General features: G+C 40.9%; 1 protein-coding gene across 7 annotated transcripts; it reads left to right on the forward strand.

Annotated features, from left to right (window-relative positions):
- The first annotated feature begins 1,905 nt into the window (after window positions 1-1,905).
- LOC122861331 (coiled-coil domain-containing protein 9B) lies at window positions 1,906-23,141 on the forward strand. Of its 7 annotated transcripts, none has more exons than XM_044165507.1 (14): window positions 2,349-2,398; window positions 7,792-7,899; window positions 8,073-8,177; window positions 8,329-8,484; window positions 10,825-10,971; window positions 13,513-13,578; window positions 15,642-15,820; window positions 17,253-17,302; window positions 17,442-17,492; window positions 17,702-17,798; window positions 18,970-19,003; window positions 19,103-19,721; window positions 19,806-19,888; window positions 20,280-23,141. In XM_044165507.1, the coding sequence occupies exons 1-14, from the start codon at window positions 2,372-2,374 to the stop codon at window positions 20,304-20,306; spliced, it is 1,749 nt and encodes a 582-aa protein (XP_044021442.1). In that variant the 5' UTR covers window positions 2,349-2,371; the 3' UTR covers window positions 20,307-23,141. The 7 variants fall into 7 exon arrangements, with proteins under 7 accessions (XP_044021443.1, XP_044021447.1, XP_044021442.1 ...); XM_044165510.1 differs by lacking the exon at window positions 2,349-2,398 and adding an exon at window positions 4,034-4,726 and having other exon boundaries at window positions 8,326-8,484; XM_044165511.1 differs by lacking the exon at window positions 2,349-2,398 and adding an exon at window positions 4,815-5,318 and having other exon boundaries at window positions 8,326-8,484.
- Window positions 23,142-23,740: the final 599 nt, after the last annotated feature.

Below are 23,740 nucleotides of genomic sequence, written 5' to 3' on the forward strand. Positions count from 1 at the left end.
CTGACATGTTACAAGTAAGGGATCATTGTTTTGGATGCATTTATTGGTTTTTTGCTCATGGCAAGCTTGGTTCATGCAACAGGTTCTGCAGGGTGCAGCAGGCCTACCTTGCAGGATCTACAGCGGCAGCATATTGTGGCTAAACAAATGTTGAATCTCAACTAAACACTTGCATTACAAACCTAGCTGAGTAGCAGCGTTAGGAATATTGAGATTGTTTACTTAAGTAAAATAAGAAATACCACACTATGCAAATACTCCATCACAAGTAGAAGTCCTGCATTTGTAATTTAAATGAAGGTCACAAAGGTATCAGCAGCAAAATGTCCTTAAAGTATCAAAAGTGCACATTTGGCATCATTATTACTGTGTATGTAACATTTTAATGTTTTGCTAATTGAGGTGGAGTTGATTTGAACTACTTTACACGCTGTTGGGAAGTGAATCTATAATAATACATCATATTTTATAAGCTGATCATATGTTTTACATGTAAAATCTTGTTCTTCAAAGTAACTACTAATTATATAAATGTAGAAAAAATGTATTAAAAGTACAATAAATGTCCTAAAATGTATTTAAGTAGAAGTAAAGCAGCATAAAATGAGAACACTCTAGTAAAGCACAAGAGTGTACAAATAAAGTACTTGAGTAAATGTACTTGCTACATGCTGTATGTATAATGTAAAATGGATCCCTGCCAGGCCTCAGCGGAACTGTGAGTTGATTATGAGGAAACAAGAAACGTAAATGCAAAAGCAGGAGCCTGCCATCCGTAATTGAGGCCATCCTGACACTAGCCTCCACATGTGTTTGTTTGTAACCAGTCACCACCGGTTCAAACTGCAACAATAGTAACACCAGCCTCACTGTCTGTCTGGGTATTTACAATAATTATACAGCTCACAACTCTAGGACACACCTTTCACTGTCTTAAGGCGTTCATACAAAACTAGAAATATGTAAAGTGTCACATGGGGTGATCCAGGCAGTGCACTATGGGACACACAAGTGGAATTTTGCAGTAGACGCCCAAATGCTTATGACCTGAAACCATCTGTCTTTTGTTTTCTGACCTGCAGACATGTCTAAAAACAAGTTGTTGTCTCGTATTTTGTACAGCTCTTTGTCATGTCTATGATCACAAAGACATTTTGGATTTGTGCACTAACTCAGCGAAGCTGGGCATACGTAGGCAAATGTGTGGCTCGGGCAAAGGAATGTCTCATCTCGTTTTATTATGAACATGCACAAACTTGAATATTTGTAGTGCATATCTTACTTGCGTGCAAATAACCTCATCTATAAAAATGCTGTCAAATCATATTAATTTGGGTTGAACTGTTAAAGGGACCGTTCACCCCCAATCAAAAATAGGCCTACATATTTTTCCTCTTACCTGCAGTGCTATTTATGCATCTAGATTGTTTTGAGTTGCCGAGTTTTGGAGATGTCTGCATTTTTTGAATATAATGGGACCATATGGCACTCGGCTTGTGGTGCTCAAAGCGCCACTCAAGATAATTCAATAATTTGTTGTGAGCAGTTTCATGTAGGAACTATAGGTAGAAAGAAAATAGTCCCTACATAAAACTGTCCACAACAAATCTGTGGATTATCTTGAGTAACCGGGTCATGGTTTCTGGAAACAGACAATGCTGTTTTTTTGACGCTAAAATGTTTACAATGCATATGCTGTTTAATTAAATTATATTCGCTTTTTTTTGTTTTTGTTCATTCAAAATGTTTTATTTCATATTATTTTTCATTACATTATTGTTTCATTTATTAGAATTAATCTCCAGTAGATTTTAATTGAAAAAAAAATAAAGTTTTTATTTTGAAAATATTAGTATTCATTATATATTATTTGAACTACAGTTCCATGGCAAATGAGTAAACTTAATCTGCTGATGAGGACCAGGGGATACGGTTGAAAACTCCAAGACAAGCAAGGAAGTGGACCTTGAGTTGAGATTGCTTTGTCAACTGTTTTAGAGTCACCATGATTTTTGAAGCCAGTCCCTCACAGGGTGACTAAGCAGCAGATCCATACTAAATATCTAGATCATAGCACCGAGCAGTCTATGCTACAGGAGGATTACAGCATACAGCTTCGTGTGCTGATCTGTGGAGCACTGTTTTAACTTGACTGACTGACTCTTCTTCTGTGTCTGTAGCTGCCTCTACTTGTGTAGGGTTACAGCAGTGCGTCAGCTGCTATGAAACGAGCAAGGCGCTCCCCCAGCCTGAAGCTCTTGGCCTCTCCTTCATGTGTTGGTGGCGCCAGGTGAAAAGGGATTTGGCGCCACCTCGTGGACCCGGTGTGGAATTGCAGTTAGTCTCTGCTGCTGCTTCTGCTGTTAGCTTGATGACGGTGAATCCAGCTAATGTGGAGGTCAGTGCAGTTTTACTTGCCTCACTTATCTATCTATTGAAAAAAAAACCTTTAAACTCTTGAAATTATCATTTTGAATTTACTGTATGTACTGATATTAGTTTAAAAAAATCTCTGTTATTTAAAAGTTGGCTTTAGATGCATCTTCTCTGTGGTAATCAAGCTGCAAAACTGTAAACTGTGAATAGTCATTATCATCAACATGAAAAATGTTAATCAAGTTCATTGTCAACCTGTTCGTTGTACCTGTCGCCCAGTGTCAGCTGGGATTGGCTCCAGACAAAGCAGTTTAGAAATTAATGTAAAATTCTTGAGATATTATGGAAATTACTCAAGCATTGGATGGATTGCCATGAAATTTGGTAGATTCATGTCCCTCTCAGAATTAATTGTATCCTTTAACTTTTCATCTAGCCCCATCATCAGGTCATTGATTACTAACCAGATACCTGCAAGACTAATGATATTCCCACCAGTCTTAGCTCTTCTTTGTATTTAGTGCTTATTAGCCAATGTTAGCAATAGCATGCTAACATGCCAATCTAAGGTGGAGAACATGGTAAACATTATACTCACTAAACACCCTCATGTTAGCATCGTCACTGTGGGCATGTTAGCATGGTGGCGTTAGCATTTAGCTCAAAGCACCACTGTGCCCAAGTTCAGTCTCACAGAGCCACTAACATGGCTGATTCTTAGTCTTCTTAATCGATTTATAGGTTAAATGCCCCTTGAATTACAATAATTTTAAATTTAACTACTATTCACTTGACATTGCCCTGATAACAGGTTTACACTAATTGATGCCTTCAACTGCAACTGCAGTTCATAAACCCAATCACAAGGTACTACTTAGTTCACCATTTAGTACCATACTATTAACATGTTAGGGGCCTACACATCAAACACAAACATTTTTGTCAAGACATTTCTTACATTAATTCTAAAATAACTCTAACTCTAAACTATTTAGTAAAGAGCTTTTGCTCATTAGCAGGATTGATCCATCATGCAGAATGTAAGATATGTGGACTATGTGGCAAAAAATGTAGCTCAGACTTGTAACTTTCAAAGATGTGTTTGTTTCCATAATGATCTGGAAATTGCAGAGCACTGACTCTGAGTCTCAAGTGACTGACTTCACTCCTTCTGCTCTCCTTGAGACGCCTGTGGCATTTGTCTGCCAGGCTGCCTGTTTGCTGCATGTCATTAGCTCTCAGACTTGGCTTTGGCTAAAGGCAGTGTACCGTGCATGAAGAATTGTGGGAAATTCGGCAGGCGAACACCCCCCCCCTCCAGTCTTTAGGAAGCTTCTTTAGTACTCTAAACATGTAGTCTGGTGCTCGTAGGAGACGCAGCTGTTGTAACCACAGTGAGAACAAACAACACGCATCTCATTTATGATCTCTGGATTTATATCGTACCATGTTTAGATGTGAATGAGGATCCCCTATCAGAATGGGAGTGATTCAAAAATGTATAATTTTTTTATATACCCCCCCCCATCTTGTTAGGTCAGGACACAAGGATATAACATAAAACAGATCTGAAAGCACCTACACAGAAAACACACTATACATAATTAAATATCTACAAACATTCAAACATTCTCATCAAAAATGCAGACAACAACATCTCTTCTACATATTTACTATTTGGAAATCAAAAACCTTAATTTAACACAAATGATCAGCACAAATACAGACCCGAAGCCAGTACCCAACAACCCTATATGTCTTTTATACCTATAAACCCATGGCTTTAGGGAAGAAAGAAAGAATAAATGAATAAACAATCAGATTATGGATATTATAAAACTGTTATATTGCCACTCCAGCATTTTATATGAAAGAAAAAAAATATAAGTAATATTATAGATTTGTTGTGGCTGCGTAGCATATGATGATGCACATACACAGAAAAAAAATATTATAACGTCAATTAAGCAATAGTGCTAATTTACTTTAAAATTTAGTGTGTGTTCGTGGGCAGGGTGACAGGATTTAACTAGCATGCTTTGAGCAGAGGATAAGTGAGGAGGGGAAAGAGCAAGTGCTTTAGAGAGGGCAAGAGGGAGTGAGAGAGCGCATATGTGCAGGAAGGTGGGAGGGTTGGAGAGAGAGAGAGTGGGGGGGAGGACAAGCGGATGGGTGCTGTGAAATCCGTTAACAGGGGAGCTCTGTGCATTTGTTAGACGTCTTGGCTGTTTGCCCAACTTGGCTCATTGTAATCGAGGCATGATCGTCGACTCCAGGCAGCCCTCTCTGCCGCCTCGGCTGCCTCGCGCCTGGACCCAGCCCAGCTCACACCGCTGACATGGAAAGAGCCGTGAGTACCTTCTCTCTCCTTCCCCTCTCTCTTCTCATCACACACTCTTCAGCTCTCTCTCTCTGGTATTAGGTTCCCCCTCTTCCAGTTCTGCTCTGTCGCAGATTTGGCTGTGGCTACATGCAGCGTTTCAGTTGGGTCTATGGCTCTTTCTCTCCCCTGTTGTAGCTCCTGTAGGAGGCAGGAACGCTGGGTAGGGAGAAAGCCTTGGCAGCTTTCTCTCTGCAGGGCCCCCTCCTCCCCTCCGCCTGCCTGTCCGGGCATGGGTGCCGTCCGCTGGCAGACCCACAACGTCTCTGTGTGTTTTGTGGTTGTGTGTGTATGTGTGCACGTTAGCCTTGCTGCTGCACAAACACAGAACTGGCCGGCAGAACCCAGAGGGGTACGGTCCCCACACAGTCTCCCCACTTTGGTTTGTGGAGGCCGGCGTTCACTTCAGTCTCCGCCATTGGCTTCGCTGAGATTCAGAGTCAGCATCGTGTCTCTCCCTTGCGCCTATTCTTGGTGGTATGTCCTCATGGTCTGTTGTGTTTGGATACCCTGACAACTAGAAGCTGTGAGGTAGCCACTTTCCAGCCTGCCGCCTCTCTGAGTGAGTCCCAACTTTTCTCATGCTCACTGTGTCTTTGCAGGTTTGACACAACTGCCTTCAGGATGTGTAGTTTTTGTTGTTTTACTAAAAGTCTGTGCTGTCACCTTACATTTAAAAAAGGTCTGATCTCTCTTATATAAAGATGTGTGGTAGCTGAACTCAAACTGTTCAACAACATATCAGTGGCAGCCATTCTTTGCAGGCGTAACAACGGCAGCGATGGAAAAACGAAATAATGTCTTGCAGTCCTAATGTGGTGGTCTTTGTGCGCTTGCTAGCCATGAGTCATCATTCTGTGCTAGTAATATCACATATAAGCAGCCTTGACTCTCTTGTCGTCACTGGTGCAACAGTGGAGGATGACTGACTCACTTTGGCAGGTCTACTTCCTGCCTCTGTCAAGAAGGTTTGACCCCTCCGAATAATTTATACAGAGTGTGGAGAATGGGATACTTCAAAATGAATTATGTTTTTTTTTTTTACAGTTTCAACAAGCACCAGTGGCAACTTTTCTATTTGATGGCGTTGTTGTCACTCTCCTCAGCTGTGAATAACAACAGATGTTGCCAGCATTGATTCAAAGTGGGAAAAACTTCAGCAGATTGAGTTGAGAGCTCCTTTTTTGACAATGGTTTTCTTTCATTGAGTATTATCTGACTACTGTTGTTTGTGTGCCGAATGAAATCTTTGTGACGAGAAATGCATCCCCCCAGTTATTTGCTCAATAAGCAAACATCAGACGCAGGGATGAAACAGCCGCAAACTCTCTCCCATCTTTTCAAAGTTTTGGCACATATTTGCCTATCACATCACTTTCTCTTATAAAGAGAGAGAGAATTATTACTGTTAAAACTTACATTTTGTTGTCTGGCTTCAAGCTTAAACTACAAGCTGAGCGCAAGTGAGCAGTTTGCTTGAGAGAAGAAATGTTTTTTTTTCTTTTAGTATCATCTCATTGCCTGGGGCATGTTTCTTTGGAACAATATGCTACATTTTATATGAGGCAGAAGCTGCCTTGTGACCAGTCCTCGTGCTGAAGTTTCAAATACACTGGTGTACCAGTTAAAAGGATTAGTTCAACATTTTAGGAAATATGCTAATTTGCCTTCTTGCCGAGAGGTAGATGAGAAGGTCGATACCACTCTCATGTCTGTACGTTAAAAATATGAAGCTAAAGCCAGCAGGCGGTTAGCACAAAGACTGGAAACAGGGAAACAGCTAGCCTGGCTCTGTCCAAAGGTAACAAAATCCATCAGCTTCCTCTTTCATGGCATCTCTGACATGTAACGCACCTGACCTGAACCTCTAGCGATAATGTTCTTTAAAGAAAGTGGCATACTCTCTTAACCCTCGTACTGCAGAGAGGAGTTACTTTAGTTTGCTCTACAGCCAAGTAAAGGAACCACACTTTCCCCACTCACCCATCCCGCCGCAACTAAGAAAAACTACACAGACCAGATTGGAGAGGGAACATTAAGTTACTGCAGGCTAAAGGAAATGAGATCTCTGTGTTGGAGATGGTTGATGCCTCCTAGAATTATTATTCTATAATATTTTCCTAATCTTGTCTGTTTTAAATATTTGTGCACATTCCTTCAACTCAGCAGCCCTCTTGCACATGTTTGCAGTTGGTACAGCAAGTTGAAGAGAGATTTTCTTGAAAGGAAATGTTAACACTCACCTAGTTGCCGTTCCATGAGAGCACATTCGGTATGGGGCCTCTTGTCATGTGAGGAGGCATGCCCTGATGACCGCATTGGGATGTTTAGGATGCTCTGCATATGCATTCTCCCTGTGTAACTGAGCTTCGTAATGAATGCTCCATCTGTAGTAGGTGTGTTAGTGTTGTGTTATTGCAGCACAAGGGACATTTTCCTTTTTTCTTCTTTTTTAAATTTCATTTTATTTTGAACTTTTAGACCTACACACAGACACACCCACCAACAGACAACGAAAAAAAACTTTGGTTAAACTTATATTACATATGGAAATAATATCTGAACATCAAATTTATTTTGGTACAGACCTAAATGTGTCCATCGCAACAAGTATTGAGAACCCTCAAGTACCAAAAGCTGGCATACAGTTTCTGGTCAGATTTGTAATCATTGTTTTATTATTCTTTAATCAGTTAAGTTTAATCAGTTTTGCCAGTTTTACACTATTTTATGTGGGCAAAGTTCTTGTACAGCTGCTTATGTTTAGACAATATCATTTGAGAACCTTGGCTTCTTTTATTAAATGAAAGAAATGTTGTGTAGAAAAAAGTTTATTTCTCAAAGTATGGTAAAAAAAAATATTATTCTGGTGTCTGTATCCTAGACTCAGGTATCAAAGTAGTATCAAAACATTTCATACGATGCCCAGAAGCTTAAAATGCAAGGCTGCAACAAATTTCTGCTGAGGCACTAAAGAAAAAGTTTGCACAATTAGCCATAATTTTGAAATGTGAGGGTACTGTGTCTCTTCCCAGACTCCCAGTGACGTGATGCCCAAGAGGGATCACGAGAGAGACCTGGAGCTGGACAAGAAGATTGAGGCTCTCCGCAGGAAGAATGAAGTGCTCATGAAGAGGTACAAGGTAAGGACAAGTGCTTGCAGGCACAGAAGCTTCTCTGGAGTCCAAATTTCAAAATTTCACTGGTCACCATCAGGTGTAGAAATGTAAGTCTGGGGCATTTGTCTTTTCTATGGTTGCCTGCAGCTCTTTCAGACTTCCTGATTAATTTGCTGTTTTCATTGAGTTGCATTTAGGAGGTGGAGGAAGACAGGAAAAGGGCAGAAGAGGAAGGAATGGCGCTGCAGAGCCGCAAAGGCAAAGCTGATGATCTTACCATCACAATCAGCAAGTCCACCAGTGTGAGTTTTTCAATATGAAGTGACAGACTTAAGAACTGATAATACTAGACTAACTATTGCCTTGTTCCTGACAGCATGTAGTTACAATTTTTCTCAGGAAAAAATACTACAAACAATATGAATATTTCTTGTTCTTGTCTTTGGTTAGCAGGATAATCGTGTGGTGGTGACGAAGCCATTTAGTGGTAGTTCACCAACTGGGAAAGGACAACAGGAAGCCGGCCCCGACAGGGGGGAAGAAGGCCCTCCACAGGGTGCTGGCCGAGGCCACAGGAAGCAGCTACTGGTCACCATGGCTGGCAAAAAGGTAAATACACTGCAGTGCCAATTTCCACTCAAAATGACAATACAGGAAAAATTAAAATATAGGAGACCCCAAACCCCCTGTAGTTTTACTGTAATAAATGAAAGAATAACACAGAAGAAATTCCTCATTCAAATCAGTAAGTACACTTAGCTGAAAGCAATGTAATAAGCATTCAACCAATAGGTGTTAAGTAAAAAAAGTATGATCACTTGCAAAGAAAGCAGGAGCACTTAAGAATGATGGATATGCAGCGTAGACTTTATTCCATGAGCTGATGCATATGCAAAAGTGTGCGTTCTTAAGAGCATTTGATCACTGTACAGCTAGAGTAGGTCAGACAGCAGACAAAATTTGAGGATACTGAACTGAAAATATTAGGTTTATTATAAAATATGAACTATTACAAGACCTGTATATATATGTCAGAACAATGGTTGAAGCGAATGATGGCGCTGTGAGAAAATGTTGCAACATTTTGCGATAGTCAGAGCTTTTACAGTTGAGATTATGTATATCTGCTACTCAGCAGGTGCTTTACTTTTCCAGAAAGTTTACCTAATATTTTCTGATTTTAGGTTTCTAGTTTTTAATTTAGATATAATACAGTGCTTGAATTGGGCCAATACTCAAAGCATGTTAGATTTCTAACTGAGAACCATTACTTAGTAACGCAACTTTCTAATGAATCTATGTACTCATTGTGAAGTTAACAAAATAGGCTAAATATACGTGTTTCCTGTTCAGCCAACCTGTGAGAGTAGTCAACAAGACTAACACCTTGATGCAATTTGGATTCAGAAAAAAACATTCAACTGAAACAGCATGCTGCTACTTCCTTGAAGTCATTAAAGCAAACCTAGATGAAGGAGGGGTGGTGGGAGCAGTCTTCCTTGTCCTGCTCAAGGATTTTGACACAGTAAACCATCAAAAAATGCTCAACAAAATGGCTAACTATGACTTTTCCATAACTGCACAAAACTGGATTATTCATACCTAAATGGCCGACAACATTATGTGTGGATAAATTATCACCCCTAAAAGCCTGCACCATGGGAGTGCCATACAAAGCTCAATTCTAGGACCACTGCTTTTTCAGTATATACATCAATGATCTCCCATTTGTTTGCAATGATCTTGAAATCATGACGTATGCAGATGCCACCGTGCTATACACCCATGGGGAAAACATAATAGAAGTTGCAACGAAATTAACAAAGTAAATGGAAATGTCGCTAAATGGCTAAATGACTCCTGTCTCACTCTAAATGTTGGAAAGACTGTAACCTACCAATGTACTTTACCAATAGATACAAACTTAGAGACTGTCTTGACTTCTGCGTAAATGGACAAAAAATTAAAAATGTGGATGAATTTAAATACTTGGGTGTCATTCTTGTTCCAACTCTTGACTTGACTAAGAAACTCCCTTACAGTTGAGGCATCAAATACCTATTTAAATGCATTGATTCTTTCACACTTTTTGTACTGTATGACAAGTTGGTCTCAAGCATGTAAAACAGCCTTAAGACCACTCAAATAATTATATAAAAGCAAATAAAGAGTTTAAAATAAAATAAAAAACAAGTCTACAGCCACACAGCAGTGCTTGAGCTAAACGCTAACATCAATGATGAATACTAACAATGCTAAAATACTGCTGTTTAGCAAGTAATGTTTAACATGTTCTACATCTTAGTTTGGTGTGTTAGCTAATGTTTGCTAATTTGCACTAAATGTGTTAGTACACTGGAGGCTGATGGGAATGTCGTTAGTTTTTGTCATAAACCAAAGTATTGGACAAATTAAAAATTTGAAATGTCAACTTGCTGGTGGCGCTACACAAGAAGTCTGGGGATTGCCAAAGTCATTAGGATACATTCTCTGGGCACCAGGGATATCTGTATCACATTTTATGGCAATGCATCCAATAGTTGTTGAGATAGTTATTTTGTCTGGTGGGCTGAAGTGTGGTGGGCCGACCGATAGACCGACAGATCCATAGAGATATGATGCTAGCATGGCTAAAAATGTGCAGCTGTGTGAGGCACAATATGTAATCTTGTAATCAGAAAGCTGCTGGATGAAATCTTACATTTGTGCTAGCGCTATCAAAATCCTCTGTCCATGAATAGTCTGTATAGAGGCCAGCCGGTGTTGGGGTAAATGTTTTGATTTGTGCACATGAATTACTGTTAAAATATTGTATTACAAATAAGTAGTTTCTACACTCAAAAGTGTTGTTCTTGTGCACAATTTGGACATGATGAGGACTAGCACTCTCATATTACAAGGCACATTGCTACTGTTATGACACTCCAAAATGAGTAACTGTCTCTCCAGGGTAAGAGGGTGGTGAGTGAGAGGCCAGAGAAGAGGCCGGGCCCTGTGGACGTCAAGAACCCTACAGATGACGGACAGGCGAGGCGGGTGGAGTCAGCGGGGAGGGGACAGCCACATCACATGATTAAGAGAGACACAGCAGCACAGGTCTGAATCATACACTCTGAACACTCCAGTGATCATACGCTTCAGCACTTAAAACCCAGCATGCACCGTTCAGTCTGCTTCCACTCTCACATCCCCCTTTGTTCATTCTCTCGTGCTGCACTGATGTGTTTTACATAGATGTCAGACATGTCGGCTGGCCACACCCCTCCAGTGATGGAGCACAAAGGTTTGTGGACAGGAGGTGGACTGGGGCTATGACTGACTGGTGTGGGATTAACGGAGGGGGGTTGCTAATAGAGCTGTTGGTTGAGTAGATGCTCCGTAAAACCAAATCTTAACAAATCAAGAATTTCAAAAGGCCTGGATGACATATTTCTTTTTTTTAGTGTAATTCCCACACAGGTCTGATGGTTATTTATTTTATTTTCTCCCTCTTAGGAGCTTTTGTATTTTTATCAAAAGGAAAGTCACTCAACCTCTGGATGTAGATGCCTTTCGGTGTGAGGAACAGGCTGTAAAGTTCACAGAGTCCCTCTAGGGCCATGAAAGATAGATGGATGCTCTTGTCCCAACAAAAGACCTTGTTATCAATAGTATGAGATTGGAGATACTGTGTTTAACATCAATAGCTTTACTATATACTGTAGATCTCAGATCCCATGTTTAATGCAGATAGGCACAGACACGTGCGCATGCAGTACCTCTGGCTGGGCTGTGAAATGCCACACTGTCACTGACCTTAGGCTCCCTGGGTATGCAAAAACTCTGCAGCAGCTGCTCTGCCTCAGTCTGAAACACACACACACACACACACACAGACACACACACACACACACACACACACACACACACACATATCCACACACTCACAGACCCACACAAGCTGCTCAATCAATAAGCTGATGCACATCACAGACGGCTGATCCTCACCACTGTAAACATAGTCGCAGGAGGGGTCTCTGGACACAAAACCAGTGGAAGCTCTTTCTAAATATGCATATATATATATATGCACATGCATTACTGTTTGTATTACAAATAAGTAATTTCTACGCTCAAATGACTTCTTCTTATGCACAATTTGGGCATGATGAGGAACGACACTTGAATATTACATGTCATATATATTTTGTCTGCTTCTGATTGGCTGATACACTGAGTGCTGCTCACTAGCTCATCTGAGTTAATGTGCACTAAATCTATGGGCTGAACACGCTGTTCTCTTGCCTTTATTTCTGGTCTGTCCCCCTTTGTTTATCATGTGGACTGAATCAGCACTTGAACAGTAGCCAGCGCTCCAGCGCACCAGTCATCTGTGAATCCCAGAGACCTGGTTTCCATGTGGTTGCTGTTTACATAACCAGTATCATTTAACATGGTTTATTGAGAGCGGCGGGGAAAACACTGCAAAAGGGTGTTGATGGGAGGAGAAAATGTCATGGATCTATCTGGCAAGTGTTAGAAAAATATATCCATGATAAAACTGCACATTGCTATGGGTTTTGCCATGCCTCTGAAATATTTTTCTAATGAGTGTGAGTGTGTGTTGGACACCCTGGAAATAAATAATGACTCTGTGAGAGAGGTGTGGTTATTTGGCAGTGTCCCAGGCAGATTGTAATGCCTTGAAATACCCCATGACTAGACTGTCAGTTCACACTCATGAAAGAAAGAGACAGGAGAAAGGAAATGTAGAGGGAGGGAGTGAGGAAAAAACAGGGGGAGATTCTCCTGGCAGCCCACCATTTGTTTCCAGCCTCCATTTCTCCTCTCTGGAACCTTAAGTGGTCTGCTCTCCTCTGGCACGATTGCTTCCCCATTCCCACCATCCTGAAAGGGCCGATTTGATCAAATTAACATTCGACTGCCTTCTCACTCTGAAAAGGCTCATTATGCTGCCAAAGAGATGGGCCTGGCGAGGTGCCAGGAAAGGGTCAGAGAGGGAGAAGAAGAAGGAGTGAGAGGAGAAAGAAGAAAAGACACAAGGTAGTCGGGGATCTTTTGTGTTTGTGCAGAAGCCAGACTGCATTCGAGTGTGGGTAGGAGAGTGTGCATGAGTGTGTATGTGGGTGTCATTGTCTGTAGGTACACTAGACTACTCTGTCCAGCATTTATTGTCTTTCCCCTCTCGACTGTTCATGCAAGTGTCGCTGTTAATGGCAACATGACTCTTCCACTGTGGTCCGGTGTTCACCGGACCACATCTTTGCAGTCAGAAATACACTAGAACCAAAAACACAATCACTCTGCCTACAATAAAATGAGTTTCAATTTCCACACCACAGACGTTCAATCACCTGCAAACTGCACTCTGCTCTGATGACCTCATTGTAGAGTGGAAGTTTAAAACTAAACCACATGTGCTAAATTACACTGTAGCACCATTAGTCCACTTGGGGGCAGTGTAGGTCTCTTAATCTTAATGGATGTGTCTGTGCTCTCGCTTGATTTGCTTTTACTGTTTATTGCAGCTGTAATGTGACTCTTTACAACCAAGTTTAATTGGCTGGCAACAAGTCGCCGTGTTTTCCTTATTGTTATGCTCATCTTCCTTTTTTACTTGTCTCTCCTCTGTGACAGGCTGAGGAGGATAAACAAGGGCAGAGGCACACTGAGGAGCATCACAGGCTTTCAGAGCAATGCGAGGTACCACAATGCCTCGGTTACCATGGCAGACACACACCTACATAAACACACATAACATATTAACGTGCATATTGTCACTATCTCTAAAACGTACCCTTCTCAGGATTTGAGAAAACTCATAAGACAAAGGGGTTGTATCTGCAGCTCACACTGATCACATGATTCACTGAAATGAAAACAAATGTGAAATACACAAAAATGGGCACACAAAAACACAGAGAAATGCAAATATGCGCTGTACTCTCATCACAAACACTCACACGCAGACAGGCAAAACACGTTGCCATGAACACCCCCCTTTTGTAGTGCTTGTCCCCATCTGCATCCTGCTGGCTCACATGTTAACGTTGCTGGAGTAGCTCAGAGCTGTCTCACAGATCAGGCGTGCGATAAACAGGCTAACTGGGGAGGCAGGGAGGATGGGCTTCAAAGGCCCGCCGAATACGCCACATGACAAGTGATGCTGCTCATGACTCTCTGCCTCTGTGTACCTTGCCTGCTTTGCAGTCTGAGCTGAGCGAGTGCTCAAGGAAATACCATCTTGAGTTAATTTTTTTTGTGTTGTGTAAAGGGTAAAGATCAGACAGCCCTTGGCTTTGTTAGCTGTTTTGGTTAACAAATAAACTGTAAACCTCTTTTAGTCATTTTCAGGCCTAAACCACTGCAGTAGTGGATGATGAGAAGGAGCAGTTCAGCAGTCCAGAATAAAAGCATGATCATTCTTATTGAAAATGGTCAATAAGAATGATCATGCTCTTATTCTGGATCTCCAATCTTTAATCCATCTAATTGTGCATGCACAGTCTGAGCCCAAGTCCTGCTCTCTCTCAGCATTGGCTAGACTCGCTGTGTAACGTCCACCCTGCCTGCCTTGGCCCCCGACAACCTCCCAGCGAGGCCTCATGGAGGCAAGAAATTGAAATGTGCTAATAAGCGCGGTGGCTGGGGTGGCAGCCTGTTGAAACATGCAATAAGCGTCCTCCCTCATGGCCCCTGACGTCCTCCGGGGGCCAGAGGAGAGGGAGGGGAGAGGAGATGGAAAACAGAGGGATGAGCACAGATGCCATGTTCTCCAATAATAATGTACACAGGAAGGCAACATGTTTACTTGGCTCTGATTGGTCCACACCTGAGGGGAAAACATCACCCATCATGGTTTTTTACCAGCACTGTGCTGTTTGTCTCTGTCTGACATAATATGCAAAGCAGCATGTAGATTTTTTTCCCTTTTACTCTCACACACAATCTCAGACAGTTTTCATTTTTCTCTAGACAGCAACATCATCGCCCTCCTGCTGTGTAAAAAACCAAGCACCGATGAGCACTTTCTCTCAGAGATTGCTGATCTTTTTTGTGATTTCCCTTGAAGCACAGCAGTGTTTGTAGTCCTGGTTCGCTCCAGGGCTTTGTAACACACAGCCTCTGTCCCCTTTGATGTGTAGTATTAGCAAGCAATACTTTCTGCTCTCATCACAGTAATCAATAAACAGGTTAAGAGGGGAATGCAGGAAGGGGATGTAATTTCATTTATTGAATGCTGCACTTTTCCTGGAATATTGTCTCAAAGAATTTGATTGTGTTGCCTTGCAGTCATCATGGTAGACAAACAAGAAGCTATTTGAAATGCATTAGGAGTTGACTGGAGTTAATTGACACCCAGAGGCCATCATTAGTAATTTACAGTAAAGTAGCGATTGTAAAATGCATGAAAATACCAGAAATATCTTTGTTTGTTCCCTTTCTTTTGAACCCTACTGATCTGTATATTGCCCTGTTGCAGTTTAATTATTTGTTTAGAGATGAGAAGCTGTTCTTGTTTATGACCACCCATGCTTAATGTGAGGCTATTGTTGAGCTTGTTCCCATCACTGCTCTGATTAGTGTGTAGAGTGATGCTTCAGATGTATTATAATGTGACACATGAGTGGTGCGGGTGTTTAATTTCGTTTCAATACCAGTGCTTCATTACTGATGAGTGGACAGTACCATGATTTAAATCTACATTAAGAAGGCTACTTGTTTTTATGCATTAAAATGCACTGAACTGTTTTGTGTCTGCTAAGGAGCCCGAGAGCCCGCAGGCCAGCACAGACCTCAACATCCCCACATCGAAAGAGGAGCAGGGGGAGTATCTGCGATGGAAGAAGGAGCGCGAACAGATCGACAGGGAGAGAGTGGCGCGCCACAAAAACGCCAAGGGCCAGTGGAGACGGGCTTGGGACATGGACAAAACCGAGAACATGTAAGACTTCATAGCACTCGGCCTTCCCCAGGAACTTCATCTGCTGATGTCTTAGATTTCTTAAGCTGTTCCTCGGGGTGATTTCTCCCTCTTTTTTTTATGTTGGAGCATTCTTCTTTTCTAACCTGTCTTTGTCCAGAAAATGTTGACTAAACATATTTAATCTTCTCCAGCAATGCAACTCTGTGAGATAACCCCTTCATTTTAATATAACAGATCGCAATAAATGTGGCATTATGAAATATAAATCTCCTGAAATAAATAAAAGTAGTCCTTTGAAAAATGGTACTTTTTTACCTTTGGACAGAGCCAGGCTAGCTAATTCCCCATGTTTCCAGTCTTTATGCTAAACTAAACTAACTGTCTTCTGGCTGTAGCTTCATATTTAACAGACAGACATGAGAGTGGTATCAATCTAACTCTCTGCCAGAAAGCAAATAAGCATATTTTCCAAAAATGTCAAACTGTTACTTTAGTGCCTTTCTCTTAAAATATACTGTTATCATAGTACACATAGTAACTTTATTTTAATGTGGTCTGCTAAGTTGACAAACAAACTAACCTTTATGAACTGCCTGTTTCTTTCTAGTGAAATTTTTCAGTGGAAGAATCTATTAGATGAGGTATCTGGACTGAATGTCCTACCACATGATCACAAGACTAAATCTCATCAAGTCGCAGGATGTTGTTAAATGATTGCATCACCAAATAATTATGTTTCAGGTGAATTGTATCATTGTATGAACAGTATGTAATGGTAGAACTTGCTGTGTATTCTCACATTTCTCAGTTTGATCACAGCTTCCGCTAACTTTAAAATGAGCCTATGAGCAGCATGTTGAACACACATTATGATCTTAAAGCTTGCTATTCCATTGCTTTGTGAAAACACACAATAGCACCCCAAACTGAGTGGAGGAAAATATACAGCCCATTCATTCAAGTGTTTGTTAGATTTCAAACAAACCAGGCTGTAGTACAAAGCGTGACCAAGTTGCAAAGTAAATTAATGTGCTGTTTAAGGGAGCATCCAAATGTAAAGAGACAAGGGAGGAGTGGCTATTTTTAGCTTGGGATAAGGGATGGAATGCCTTGCCTTATTTGGCGAGGCTTAAACAAGTAGCTCGAGTAAGAATAGATGAGGAAATGTGTTTTTGATTCAACAATTTAGATGGTCTCACTGGATGTAAAATCAAAGGGTGAGAGTCATGGAGTAAAACCTCTCATTGATCCTGCAAAATCTCAAATTTTAGGCCCTCAACAAATGTACAATGATGATACTCAAATTTAAGAAGAGGTGGGGGTGTTGATGGGGGTGGAGATGGGCTGTTATGTCACCTGAACAAAGAGTGATAAATTATTTTGAGACATGACCAAGATACTGCTTGCATTTTAGTTTGTGTTTCCGTCTAAACTCAAACTCCACTTTTAGGTTTTCAGACAAATCCCTCCCTGACAGAGACTGGGGGCCTTCCAGCAGAGGTGAGACATTCACACAGTCCAAACTGAGAACATGAGGAATAAGACCTTTCACAACCAAATATGATGATAACATGATGTGTTTAATTTTTATCTTGCTCCTTTTTCCCTCATTATTTAATCAGTTTTTTTTTTATTCCAGGTGGACGAAATGCTAGAAGAGGACAATCCAGGGCAGGCTCTGACTCAAGAGGTATCCCACACTTAAATATTATGATATCAACTACGAAGAGATAACGTTAATATTGGGGGTGGCAGTGCTCGAAAATCATTGTTTTTTTCTGATATTTAAAGAAATTTAAGCACCACACAGCAAGGAAAAAAACTGTTTTCAGCAGAAAGAGTAATGGCTTTTTATATAATTTAATTGTGACATAAACTTTCAGTATCCTTCTGTCCTAGGTCATGAGAAGCGAGGCAAAGACAAGGGAGCTAAAAACGTGCTAGTGATGAGCAGTAAAGCAAAAGGCATAGATCGTCTGACTGGAAGAGCCAGGAGGTCTGTAACAGCTAAACATCATCTACTATAGTGCCACGCACACAACAGCCTGACGATAAAGTTGATTCAACCATCCGGATGTCTCCCACCACAGCCTCAATTAAGTGTTATGAGAAAACATACTAGGACTAATAAAAAACGTAAAATGAATGTGGGAAGGCATGTTGTTTTCCTGTGCTGTGCCCTATTGTACAGATTCGCCTGGATGTCATGAGACTTGATTTAGAAGTTGTGACAGCTGACCAACTAACCCAGAAGGCCTCATTCACGTCTCACTACTTTCATTTTTTTTCCTCCAGCTTTCCTCTGTAGTGAAACAAGCTACTGTGCTGGGTGGTCAGGAGGCTTTCAGGGTGTGTTGTTACCCAAGCTTTGCTCATAAAAAAGCCACGAGGCCACAGACCTGAAAGTGAGGCACTATAGCCTTTCAGTGGGAAAGTGTAATGTGCCAGATGATTTTCTCTCTATGTGTGTCAGAAGGCAAAAACAGGTGTGTCCTGACTGATTCTTGTCACCAGGCTGTGCTGGCAATAGACTGTAGTGTAGTGATAGGCAGCCCACAGGCCACCAAGACTACAACAGCTGAGACCAAAGCTAACTAGAGCTAAGCTACGCACAACTTTCTATCTCCACCTTTCTTTACTTTCTCTTACTTGACTATGAGATTGATTGAAACCACTCTCATATCTGTACAGTATGAAGCTACAACTAGGAAACGGTTAGCTTAGCTTAGCATAAAGACTGGATACAGGGGGGAAACAGCTAGCCTGGTTCAGTCCAAAATCCACCTGCCAGCACCTCTAAAGCTCACTAGTTAACACATTATATTTCATTTATTCAGTCTGCATAGAAACCAAGTGTAAAAATGACAAAATATGTTTTTTGCAGGGGGTTATGTGCAGGACTATTTCTTGGCCAGGCACAGTGTTTTTGCACTGATTAAACAAATGATTAACATGTTAATTAGTGAGCTTTAGAGGTGCTGGTAGATGGATTTTGTTACCTCAGGAAAGAGCCAGGCTAGCTGTTTCCTGTCTTTATGCTAAGCTAAGTAGCTGCTTTCTTTGGCTTCATATTTACTGTACAGATATGAGAGTTTACTGTAAGTTGTATATTGTAATGGACAAAGAAATAACAGAATTACAACCCACTATTTCTACTTTGTTTTTAGATGGAAGGCAAATGAAGAAGGAGAGAACCTACAGGTGAGATATAAAACCTGTGCGGGTGTAAACATGAATTGGTTGATAAATTTTACTAAAGAAGCAAAAACACCTGGTTTGTTGTCCCATCTCATCCTCTAGACTTCTGACACAACATTAGAGGAATTCTTGGAGGAACTCGATGCCTTTACAGATGCGGAGGTAGAAGATCAGAAAGATATGGGCTCAAAAATGAAGCTGGCGCCCAGCCCTGATTCACTGAGTACATCTGAGGAAGTGAGTGGATCCACAGCTCCTGAGTCAGCTGCTCCCCTGAGAGAGGACACCCCCACTCAGGGGAAAGCAGAGGCCTCGTCCCCTCTGGGTTTGGAGAAGAAAGTGCGCTTCTCAGAGGAACTCGTCCAGGGGGCTCATACAAGGCAAACCACAGGCTCTCAGGACTCTGCCAGCTCAGAATCAAGAAGTCTGAGCTCCTTAAAAGCTTCCTCGCCTAAAAAGACCCCAGACGAAGTGCAGGGGCCACAGCAACCTCTCGAAAGTGCCAAGCAGGATCATAGTAGTCCTCAGGATCAGGGAGGTGGTCCGTCTACTCCTCCTGTTGCCCAGCAGCAGGCCTCTGAAATTGAATGTACTAAAAAAGACAGCAACCCCCCCACAGCTCACAGCACCCCCTCCCTTGAAAAAGCCTGTGCCTCTCTACAGGAGAGCTCTGTCCAGCCTGTAGAGCTTGCCAAGTGCAACATCAGCAACACAAACACAGGTATGCAATAGCTTCAATGGCCTCTGACTTTTTCCTGACAGTACATCTGGATGGTATATAACTAAGCTAATGTTTCTTTCAAAGAGGAACTAATAGACTCCGGTCTGTCTGTCCTGAGCCTGGAGTCAGGAGAAACACACCCAACACACTCCACCAGCAGTGACAAGGTCAGTGTGAGAGACAGGAAGAGGGATGGGAGAATCGATAGATGTGTAAATAGACTGATGGAGGGAAGTGCAAATGGATGATGAGTTAAATGGATGAAGAGAGAGCGACAGGTGGTATATCTGCACTGTAGCTGTGTAACATCCAATTTCAGTTTAAGTGTATTCATCACCTCTGAGGCCTGTTTGAGTGCAGGAGAAATAGTCCCATGAGAGAATACCTCTTCATCTCATCCACCACTGAGACAGCTTAATAATATGAAAATTCCTGCTTAAATCATTCATATAGAAAAGAGAAAAGGTGGGCCTGAGATAAATTAAATATCTATGTGAATTATGGAAAAGTAATCAGTTGTAACTAGTACTTTTGTGTATGTTTTTCTCTTTTTTGCAGGCAAGAGAGCATGGGAAGATTGTTTGACATTTTCGGGATGTAAATACTGAAACCAAATCACAGCAGCACAGAGCCTTGCGTCTTTGTATTTGGATGCATCATTTTGCTTCAGGTAGCTCATTTGACATGCCCTATTTATGGCTTACACACAAAACCATGGTTTAATTTTGCTGTGGCGTGTCCCACCTGTGGAAGTTTTAAAATATCTAAAATTCGACGTAGTAATGGTGAATGTTTTCCCTGCTCAGATATTTTTACATCCAAGCACTTTATGAGTATAAAAGTATGTGTACTGACAAATTTATCCAGTATGTTAGTATGCTACTTGAGTGCAATATCATTGAATGTTTACATTTGTATGAAAATTTCAAGGTACATATCAGGAGGCTAGGTAATCAGTTACACTTAGGTAGCCCTTGGAAAATAAACATCAGCCACAGTCAAATTATTAGAGGTATTTTCAATGAATGAAATAAAGTCTGTATTATATGATGATACATTAGTGACAGACCTACAGTAGAGCCTGTATTTCTACACTCAATACTTTGTGAGTTGATATCATTATTAACTGCAGCATCAGTCAATGGCCTTTCCCGAATCAGAAATCAATACCTGACCAAAGGGTATATTTGAGATTGCCTTATTGGCCACTGACCAAGACATTGTTAAGTTTCTAAAATATTACTACTGACATGAATGTTTTTGTTATTAAGAACATTTAAAGGGGCACTCAGTTTACTTGTCATGGTCAGTGCTACTGAGCTTTTTTCAAACAGTTGTATAATGTCTTCTGTGGCTCTGGAGGAGTCTACTCAAGTCTGACATAAAACCCTCATGATGACATAGTGATGTCATCAAGGTTATCTCAATTTGAAAATCACAAATTTATAACAGAAAGCCTACATTACAACTGAGAGTGTCTGTTTGAGATGATTTAACAAAGAAATTCTATCAAGTAGCAATGTGGGAAATATAGTATCCAGTGTTTTTGGAGCTTGACCCATACTAGGGACTAAAAGTCAGGGTATCTCGGCATTTGCTACACAGATTTAGACTATTTTTATAGTCCCCCAACTTTCTGGAAGTACAAATCTAAAGTGCTGGAGTACCCCTTTAATGTTAAGCTAACAGTCAGCTAATAGCAAAATCCACATTACTGGCATAAAAATATGTTGCTGTTATTATCAATAACACTGTAGAACTAAAATCTCAAATGTACCCTTTAACACATTGTTATTGTGTTGGCACAGTTTTACAGCTGAATCCCAATTATCTGGTCTTCCTCAGACTCTTATTATATGTTTCTAAGCACTTAATATGGAAATGTAATGCATGTCTGTAATCTTCAGCAGAGACATGAAAGTTTTATGACGTTTTCTCAAAAACTAATTTGGGAACTAAAACATTATTTTCTTTAATAGTTTGCTTGTGCTGTTTTTGAACCACCAAACTTAAAGAGTCCAGGTACATAACAGTCTCCAACCTTTGTCTCTTGAGGCTTTAGGCCCCTGTTGGACCGGCAGACTTGAGATGTTGAAAATAAATGATCCAGGTTCGTGAGGGCTCAGCCTTTAGTCCACAGTCAAAACACTGGGATTCAGCTGTAATTCCGTCATTGTTTTGCCATTTGTTCTCTTTTATAATCATGAAAGACAACTAATATTTTTGAAAAGCTTCTTCATTAAGAATTTCAGCCAGTTGTTGTGCCTTGCATATTGGCTTCTTCAAATACTGAAGGTGTACCTTTATGTCATGGTTTGTATCTGAACATACAGTAGTGTTAAATGTACTGTACTAACAGTGCAGCTTCAGTATTGATTTTATTTATTTGCCTCTCCATTTCGACAACATAATGTTAACTAGAATGATTTTGCAAATCTAAAACTGCTTTAAAACAATGTCTATGTGCATTATAGTAGCTGTTTTTTCGTCTGTGACATGTATGGATTTGTTTTTATTTATTGCCGGTCTATTATTTTATTTTTGGTATCAAGTGACAACTATAATAAGAAGCCTTACAAGAACCCTATCCTCTAAGAAGTTTTTGGCTTTTGTCAATGCTACAGTTATGTAACCATAAGTAGAGAACATAGTGAACATGCTCTGAGCTGCAGGGTCCCTGTCAGCTTCAACTGTGGTTACATAAAAAACAAATCATCAGGAATCTTGTAGAAGCACACTGGGAAAACCAAGAAGCAAGTAACAAGGTCTGAGGCCAGTCCAACCATCAAGAAAGAAAATGAGCTGTTTTTGAATAGGGGCCTTATTCTGTGTTATATATGGAATTTGAATGGATGGTAAAGGAAACTGTTTGAAAAGCAGGTCATACATATTACCTCTGAAATATGTAAAATTCCCTGTGGGATTCAATTTAGTGAAATGAAATTTAGGACCTACAACCATAGAGCATTGTACATTTGTCCTTGTTTGGCACTTGTTCATTTAGTTACTAGACATCTGCATTGTCACCTCTCTAAAATGTAAAATTTAAGAGGTGGTTGTGATTGTCTTGCTCCACCTGGGTGTCCACTGCTGTCCTCCATGTTTTCACATATACTTATAAGGAAGGAGTAATTGTGAGTACCTGTGTGTGTGTGTGTGTGTGTGTGTGTGTGTGTGTGTGTGTGTGTGTGTGTGTTGTGTGTGTGTGTGTGTGTGTGTGTGTGTGTGTGTGTGTGTGTGTGTGTGTGTGTGTGTGTGTGTGTGTGTGTGTGTGTGTGTCAAGGTGTGATCCCAGCTTTTTAGTGTTCAGAGTGCTCATGCTAATTTAAAACTGTGTGCATCATAGATTAATTTACTGTAGAACACTATGGAAGGATACAGAACATAAATAAAGTTTTTTCTTTATTTCAAACTCTCAAATCATGACTGGCATCATTTTGTTGCACTGTCACCCTCTCTTACCCTCTCCCTCCCCGCCTCACACTGACTGATGCACCTGTGATAACACCACAAATATGTATGAATCCTATCTCTGGAGAGTTTTTAGTCTTCAGAAAAAAAACAAGGCCACTGTAGTTAGTCTCAGTGAGGGCAGATGTGACGGAAATGTAGAGCACATTGCAACAACAGTCCATATAGTTAGACCACAGTCTACTGCGTCTGCCTTCATGGATTTGACTAATTTCAGATGAGCTCTCTGCAGGGCTGTTACGTTGGAAACGGCTCCCTCTCGGCCGTACAGGTGGGACCTCCCATAGGTGCTACCATTTTAATTATCTGCTCCCAAGGCTATTTCCATAGCAGCCTTCTGCCAACGAGGCATATAGGCGTGTGACCTGCTGTATACAGGGAGTACAGCAGCCCCACTGTAATTGAAAATAAACTGTAATGATTTTTTTTCTTTAGTTATTCTTTTTAACACAAGCCTGAAGGTGTTTGATTCCTGCAAATTATTAAACACAGTCCCTAACACTCCTGGTTCACTTTGGTGCTAAGCTAGCTAATAGTTTGAAGGGTCT

The sequence above is a fragment of the Siniperca chuatsi genome, linkage group LG15 (assembly GCF_020085105.1).
Source record: "Siniperca chuatsi isolate FFG_IHB_CAS linkage group LG15, ASM2008510v1, whole genome shotgun sequence".
Lineage (NCBI taxonomy): Eukaryota > Metazoa > Chordata > Actinopteri > Centrarchiformes > Sinipercidae > Siniperca > Siniperca chuatsi.